General features: G+C 30.6%; 1 protein-coding gene across 1 annotated transcript; it reads left to right on the top strand.

Moving 5' to 3' along the window:
* Positions 1-8,554: 8,554 nt before the first annotated feature.
* Positions 8,555-8,883, top strand: LOC110027532 (probable inactive receptor kinase At1g48480; the record flags this gene model as incomplete). The annotated part of the gene is given in 1 exon segment (XM_020729006.1): positions 8,555-8,883. A coding segment is annotated over 1 exon segment (220 nt), but the record flags the coding sequence as incomplete, so codon positions are not given.
* Positions 8,884-8,887: the final 4 nt, after the last annotated feature.

Raw genomic sequence — 8,887 nt, 5'->3', positions numbered from 1 at the left:
TATATATATATATAATTATTTACACGCATTTTGAGCAAGTGATAAAATATGATTTCTTTCTAGTTGGAATGATTTGGTTAAAAATTTAATTTATAAGAAGTATAAAACTAAATTTGAGTGTTGTTGAGATGAGAATGCTCTCGTGCATGAGTAGCTTTGCACTTGGAGACAATGTGAAATGAACATATACGTGAAAGGGCTATTGTAGCTCCCGTGTCAAACAAGATTTAGAGAGAGTCACTTACATGGTTTAGTCACATTAAACGTCGACCATCTGATGACCTTGTTAAGATAGTAGATGTTTTAAATTTAACTTATATTAAGATAGAGGGAGATCAAAAAAGACTTGGGCATATTGTATAAATAATGATCTTAATTTATTAGAATTAAAAGAATATATGACAGTCACAATGGAGAAAAATAATTCATGTAGCTGGCCCCACTTAGTAGAACAAAAAATTGTTATTGATGTTGCATTGTTGTAGGAGCACAGCCAAATTATTTTTCTGAGAAGACACTCAAAATAAGACTAGCAACTGTTTCAAGTTGGGCTTAATTATGTTAGAAACGGTGGAGCCCGGTCTGCTATGCTTGGGCGGTTACTTTGCTTTGGAGAGTCACACCTCTTCACAAATAATCACTCCCGCCTTCCTCTTTTGTGAAGTGGAGCATCTCTTCTCTCCCTCTTGTTTGTGATAAAAGCTTCGGATGGCTCTCTTTGGGTTTAGTAGTCACGCTTTGAATTCTTCTTCAGTTTCCTCGGGATAGAGGAAGGTTTCCTCTGGGCAGAGGAAGAAAAGTGCAAGGAGGAGCAGTTCCCTGCGGCAGAAGGAAGAAGAAGGAAGAAGAAGAGTTTTCTCCCTAGGCTTCTTCTTGGTGGCTTGTGGCATGCGAGAAATTGGGTTTATTTCTCTTGTAAGTTTGTCTTCTTCGGTGTATCTTGGTGTAGAGTTTTTTTCGGTGTATATCGGTATAGAGAGAGAAGAACAGAGAGTGAAGAAGAGAGAGAGCAACGAAGTGAGAGATTCCTCTTGTAAGTCAAGGTGATTGATTGGTGTAAATTTTTCAAATAGTAAAATCTTTTGCAACTCCGTGGACGTAGGCAATTTGTCGAACCACTTAAATCTGTGTGTTCCGCTGTGTTGTTCTTTTCTGATGTGATTTTTCTCGTTTTATTTTTCACTTCACCGATTGTTCTCCTATTTGATTTATATATATATCACATCAACTGGTATATCTAAATCTCGCAACAACAAATTAAACTCAAATATTTTGAGTTCAGCATGACTCCCAATGCAAATTGTAATTTGATTCGAACTAGTTCAACTTTGAAAAAGTCAACTTTCACAATTGACTCAAAATGATTGATGTATAACTTACATCACATTACCCTCACTCTCATTTGAAACAACAAAACAAATAATTTCAGCTTTTTTTAAAGTACATTTGATTTCTAAAGTGTTATAAAAACAAATATAAAATATAGATGTTAGATATGTAAATATATATAGATTTCAGGCATGTATGCAAATTCCCGAACATTTAGGAGTTGTTTATGGCAGTTGAAACTTGTGGTTTGTGTTCTTGAAAACAATTAATTTACAGTTGTTTATGAATAAATGATCATTCTATCTCTATTTCTAGAAAAATATATATTCTTGATAAATGTAAAATATATAACAGACATTCAATTTATTTTAGTCTTTGAAGCCAAATTTTAGTAGTGGAGAGCAACATGGAGTAGGTTAATGATAGTAATAACAATTAGCAAAAACACAACTGCACCCACATATATGCATATCAACTCTCCCTTTAATTACATTCCCCAAAACAAACTGCCCTATAAGAAAGAAGGTAAATAGCATAATTATGGAAAAACAAACCGTATTAATTGGATGACGTGGCGATGTTAATTACCAAGTCTGTCCTTATTATTAATATTTGATTAGCACGAACAAAGTCATATCAGCGTGGCAGAAAATATTACATCACGACTCCTAACGTAATTTGAATTCAGAGTTCAATTATGAGGCGTCACATGTCAAGTGGGCTCCACCATTTTTAACACTGGCCAGTGGGTCCCGCCGCAATACACTGACATTGGCCAGTATTAAAAATTATGGAGAACACTTGACACGTGACGTCCAATCATTAAACTCCGAATAAAGCATAGCTTGGGTTGGGTTGGCGGGGGGAAAGAAAGTCATATGGGTACGTTCTTCTCTTTTAAGCTTTAACCGCCCAACAGACTAAAAAGCTGCTTTCACAGGATGAACTTCTGTCCATGATTAATCAAATTAACGGTCATGATTTAGAAGCATAACAATTCGACTTGGAAGGGATCCACATACGGACCAAAATAGGCGTCCGGTTCAGTATTTTTTAAATGAAAAACAGATCGTGCATGAAATCAGAAAAAGCTGAAAAGCGCGGTTCAAAAGTTAACGGCGTTGGACCGAAAGTTGCGGACTATTGAATGACGTACAAAAAATTAAAATTTATTAAATATAACATAAATATTAGAATTATTATGTAATTATAAGCAAAATTTTGAAAAAAAAAACTTGAATTGCATTATTAATATAGAGTATATAAAAAAGAAATAAATTTGGAATAATTTTAAAATTAAATGCTTTCAATATTTAAAGGATTAACCGGATTTTTTTTATTTTGACATAATATGATTCGAATATTTAATTGAAATACTCTTTTTTTTTTAATTTATGCCTTGAAAATGAGAATAAGAGAAAAAGAAAATGTTAACTTAAAAGCATACAATACAAACAAAATAATTATTCGAAAACCAAATACAATATTAATTGTAAATTATAGAAGAAAAAATCATCATAATTCGATATTAAAGTGCTATACATCAAAACATTTATGATTTAATTACATAATAACTTATGCATTTAACCATAAACATAGTTTTAAATATGAAAAGCACAAATAGTCTAAGTGTACATAAAATTTATCTTCTAAGGGTCTGTTTGAGACAGCTGCAGCTTATTGAATAATATGCTGATAAACTGATTAAAAACAATCTGCTGATAAACTAGGTGCGGTAGCTATTAAAAATTTTTATTTTTTTGAAAAAATCAAATCGCAGCCAGAAAGCCGTCACCGCACCCAGACAGGTGCGGTGTGAAAATGTTCTTTTCAGTGTTTTGAAAACGCATAAGCTGTCAAAATACAGTTTACTCAAACAGACCAGGTGCGCTTTCAAAACGCCACCGCACCAAATAAGCTGCCCCAAACGAACCCTAAATTTGCACCCTTAAAAGTTGAATCCCTCAAAGTTGTCTTATGCTACATTCTCAATTGCATTTAAATCATCACATTCAAATATTCTAATTTAAGCTATAGCATCATTATAATTGTCTCCACAAATAAAACATAATGTTTAATAAATTATTATGTTATCTAATTATTTATTAAATATAATTTGAAATTTGCATAGACTTTGCTTATTATATGTTACATTGTGTCTTTTCACGATTGAAATTATATCTTTTTTTTTATATAAATTTCATTCTTCAAATCATTGTAATTAAATTTAGTGATAAGGGGTCTAATTTGGGCAGCTTTTAGCTCCTTTGCTTTTGATATTGCTATCACACTTCTATTTGTTTATTATTTTCTTGCTACTTTTAAAAATTTTTGATATGAGAAGGTTTTTTTTATAAATAAACTCTAAATCACTTTAAATATCTAAAAACATATATTTGTAATGCTTGTGTGTTTTCTTAAATGTAACATATAAAGTAAAAATGATATTATTTTGATTATATATTAGCATTATAACTATAATAAAAAAATATTATATTATTAGAAATTTATCATAATGCATGATTGGGATATAATGATAGCAATCGTGGTTTGCAAGTTTTTTGGATTATCTTAATATATTTTAGTCTCGTTCACTCTAAATGTTGGTTAACTATATGCCTTTATTTCCAATGACTTCAACAAAATCTTTCATGAATTTAAGGTTATGACTGTAATTATATTTATTGTCTTAGGAACGAAGCACTTGAGTAAACTCTTTGTGAAAATTAATTCTTTATTATTGAAAAAATATAAGGTTATGATTGTATAAGGTTTTATCAAGCACTTCTTAGTGGAGTGATTATAAGATTATTGGGCAATATAAATAAGATAAGACAACATGGCTAAATGGTGTGAAATATAGCATATAAATTAACTCTAAAACTTTCTTGTTTCTAAAATAAACATCACACATGCATAATATTGAGAATTTTAGGGCAAAGAAAACAGGAATCGACTCAAATCCATATGAAAACACAGAAATTGAACGAAATTCGTCCTCGGGAGCAGAGCGGTGACTTTCTTTCAATTTCAGAAAAAAAGAGTACAGAATAACCCTAGGGTTACAAACAAAAATATATATATATAGCCCTGGAGTACAATATGTAATTACAAAACTCTGCTCCGTTGGCTTGTTCCGTTCCGCTTCAACATCTGTCTCTTATCTTGTATATGAGCCGTACCTAACACATATTTAAGGTCTTTTACTCTTCAATACTCGATTGATGAAACAACCTACTTGATCCATACATTTTCTCATAATACAATGTCACATGTCTAGCAAAACTCGAAATTAAATTCAAATAATTATTTCATGCATGTGCTAAATGATAAATTAAACAATAACTTAATATAATATCTCCTTAAGATGATTCTATTTACTTATTCTAAATTTATATTTAGGTGCTTCATAGTATATACATTTAATCTTGATATTTTCATATTTACAATACAACATACATTAATTAGTGAATAAATTATTTGTATTTATTCAAATTTTGCTTACATATCAAATTTTTTTTGCTATATTTTTTTCTTATATTCTTATTTATTCTTCAATACGTGGCTAACACTCTTCAAATAATGGCAATCCATAATAAAATAATTGTGTTGAAATATCAATTTGTTGATTTGTAGTGCTACAATAATCATTGAGGCATACATAATAAATCATAATTTATCTGATCAAATTCATTATTAAACGAATTTTAAAATATTTTATTTTCCAAAACAATTAGCTAATTTAATCAAATAATAGTTTTTTTTTGTATTTTTTTTTATTTATTCTTCCATTTGGTATATATGTGGGTTCAACCATCATAATGGGTGTCAATATATAGCCGAGTCTTTTTGACCAATTATTAAATATAAAACATATTTGACGATGTATTTTTATTTTTTTAGAAAAAAATTATATGTTTTATCAAACAATTAGATCCACGTGTATTCTAGTATTAAACTCTGTTACTCACGTCTTATACGAGGAGACCGACGACGGGCCGCAGATGTCAGGTGCGCGGCTTACGGCGATGGGCTGGGCCAGGCGCCGACGGGTAGCGAGAGGTGTCGGCCTATTGCTGGCATCGACAAACAGCTAGCGGCGGGGGTGAGGGCATTGGATATAAAAAAGACCTCATCTCATATAAAAATATTGGACAATTAAGTTTTTTCATCAAAATGGCATTTTATTATACATCTCTGATAATTTACTCCTGACATGTACACACTTTTATTGATTATTATTTAATCAATCTATCAATCATTTTATCATATGTTCAGTTGTGTTGACTCGGAAGTTATTATAGGCATTTTTAAATTCATTTTTCCAATAAATAATCAGCTATATCTTCAGATTAATTTATCCAAATCACAAATTATTTTTTATTGAAATAAATCAATGTACCTAAATCACCTTGATAATTTTTCTTATATTTAATTTTAAAAAAAATCCTTACATATATGATATTACATAAAAAATATATCGTCACTTTTATTTAAATATATATATATATATATATATATATATATATATTTCCTGACATATCCCGATGGTATTCGACAGTAGCAGAGACTAGCAGGCCCAAAAAATAACGAGAGGACGCAGTTCAATCACCCAGAGTCGCTCAATCCACCAACAGTCCCTCGACCTTCCGACAAGTCGACTAGCAGGCTACCCATAGTTAGCCAACCATCCACAATCAACATACTAGTCGACTAAAGCCGCCTCCACTAACTCATGAGCTCTCAACTCATAAACTTCGACGAACAAAAAATCAAAATGCCCTATTGTACCCTTTTAAGCAAGGGTGATGTTTATATTTTTACCTTGTGTATTTTCATTCATAAATAGAAAAACCATTAACCCTCCCATTCCATGAAATAAAAATAAAGAGTTCGAGAATACCCTATTTTGACCCTTAAGGTTAAGTCCCTCACTCCTGGTGCATGCACATTCTCTCTCTCTCCTCTCATTCCCACTCTATTTGTAAATATTTGTATATATATATATTAAAAATTGTGTTTGATAAGTAAAGAGTTAAGACTTAAAAGCCGAGTGCTATGTAACTAAAATGTTCCTTTCTTTTTTTATACATTCCATCAATGTCATCAACTTAAATCCATTTTTAAAACAGTGAAGATACGCTCCCCGCAGATAGATATTTTATGTAAAAAGCTCATAATCCACCTCATTTATTTCAAATAATATATATTTTTTGGAATATAATATTTTTATTAATTTGAGCCCATCATTTACAGATCCGTCCGTACCCAAATCATTGCTTGACAGAAAGTATCTACCCCAAAAAAAAAAAAAAAAAAAAAAAAAAAAAAAGGGATATCTAACGGTCAATATTTAAATTGATTTCAAGATTTGTGCAAAAATCAAAATTGAATTAATCCAATCATTGCCCTCCCTATTGCCTGCTAATACAGTCATACAGATCATCAAAAAGTCTCCAGAAGGTTATCTACTCTTGACCATTGAATATATTTATTATACCAACCAAAAACAGTCAAATAAAAACATATGAAAACAATTAGCTCATATAACCAATTTAATTTTCTTAATTATGATATATTTTGTCAAATTTAATTCTATGCTATTTACTTGTATCAAAATAATCTCGAGCCTATTTAAATTACGACTGAAATTTTCTCGAAAAATATTTTGACACTTATATAAATTAAAATTTAAAAATTTTCATATAAATAATTGGGGATTATCATGACAGTATTGTATTTAATATTAAATAATTATAATATATAAGAAAATATCATAGTTTTCTCAAAATAAATTTAATGATTTTTAGATATATTATAATTAAATTTGAGTATAATATTTTAATATTTTTCATTGAATTTATCTAATAAAACATTTAGGGAGAATATTCTCATCTAAATTTTATTTATAAATTTAATTAAGATATTATAATTTTAAAAAATCCAGCGTGGGACAAAAATATAACATTAATTTATTATTTATATATTATATTTATGTAAAAATGAATCTAATTTGATTAAATTTAGTCAAATATTTTTATTTTCTTATACTCCAAGTTAGAAAATAAGACAATATTGATCCTTCCTTTACTTATAAACGCTCGCCCTTTTGTCAATAGACCTTTTCTCACTCCTTTCCAAACTGGCTTTTTTGCTTTTCCCTCTTTCCTAATGCACGCCTAGTCTCATGATTAACCCACAAGCTTAAAAGAGAGGCGCCGCTTTTAATCTTCAATTAATTAATAAAAAAATTCTTCCTAATTTAAATTACTAAAAGTGAAAATAAATAATTAAAATTTATATACCTTTTTTAAAAAAAATTTTATATGTAATATATCTTGATATCAAAGTTAACTAAAATGTCAAAATAAATCCCAATCATTTATATCAATTAATTTATTTTATAGAACTTAACAAAATAAATATGAGCTAATTGTGTCAACACCTCTGGCTCTCTCTAGACTTCCTTCTACCTCATGAGAGAGATGAGACTCTATTTATAGCGTTCTGGGTGCAATTAATGCAGGAATATGAATTATTTTGATCAGACGGTCCGGAAAACTTCCCTCGATCATACGTAATTTAGTGGACATTTGAGTGCCTTAATGATGTCAGAATTGAGTGATCTTGAACTCATTGGATTCGTCTTGTCGAACTGTTTGATTTAAGTATAAACTTGACATATTTGACAGTTGTTTGACCTTCCAAATAAATTCATAAATCTTCTAACTGTGATTTAATGATTTGATCTGGTCTTGATTTGATTTGTATTGGGCTAGTTTTCATATTATTATGTCCGTCTCATTGAACATGTCAGTTTGACTATAAGTTCGCTAAAATTGGAACTCTGTGCTTTTTATCAAGATTTGAAAGTTTCTTGCTTAAAATATCATCTCGAGATTCGTGTTGATTAATGAAAATTTATTGGTAGAGTATCAAATATATTTTAAAATATTATAAGCATAATATTGCTATTAAAACTTTTAAAATTTTAATATACTCGAGAATTATTTTATAAATTTAAAATAATGTAAATGATTTTTTTTTTTCTTGCAGAGTAAAAAACAGGCAACAATTTTATAAGATTTGAAGGTAAGAATTAATGTCTTAAATCACTCGTCATTCCAAGAAAATGATTCTGTCAATTTAAAATTTACAAAGTATTATATACATTTAAGAATAATAAATTATTTACATAAAAGGATAAATAAAAGCAAAACTCGGAGCTGAGTTTTACAGCACCAAGACAACTTCTGCCTCTCTGTCGGCTCTGTCGAGAGCCAGGAGCCGATAGCGTTGAACTTTCACCGGCCTATTCAGCTCACCGCGCAGAGATGGCTCTCCACTCGTTTCTCATCGTCTTCCTCCTTTTCTCCCTACTCGGCGGCGCAGCACCGGATATTAACTCCGACCGTGCTGCCTTGCTCGCCTTCCGCGACTCCCTCGGTCGAGCCGTGCTCCCGTGGAACGCGACGAACTCCCCCTGCACATGGCAGGGCGTCCGATGCTTACAGAACCGAGTTGTTATCCTTCGTCTCCCCGCCGTCGGTCTCACGGG

This window comes from Phalaenopsis equestris, unplaced genomic scaffold (assembly GCF_001263595.1).
Source record: "Phalaenopsis equestris unplaced genomic scaffold, ASM126359v1 Scaffold000428, whole genome shotgun sequence".
Classification (NCBI taxonomy): domain Eukaryota; kingdom Viridiplantae; phylum Streptophyta; class Magnoliopsida; order Asparagales; family Orchidaceae; genus Phalaenopsis; species Phalaenopsis equestris.
The sequence above is the reverse complement of the archived record's forward strand: the minus strand, read 5'-3'. Positions and strand labels throughout refer to the sequence as shown.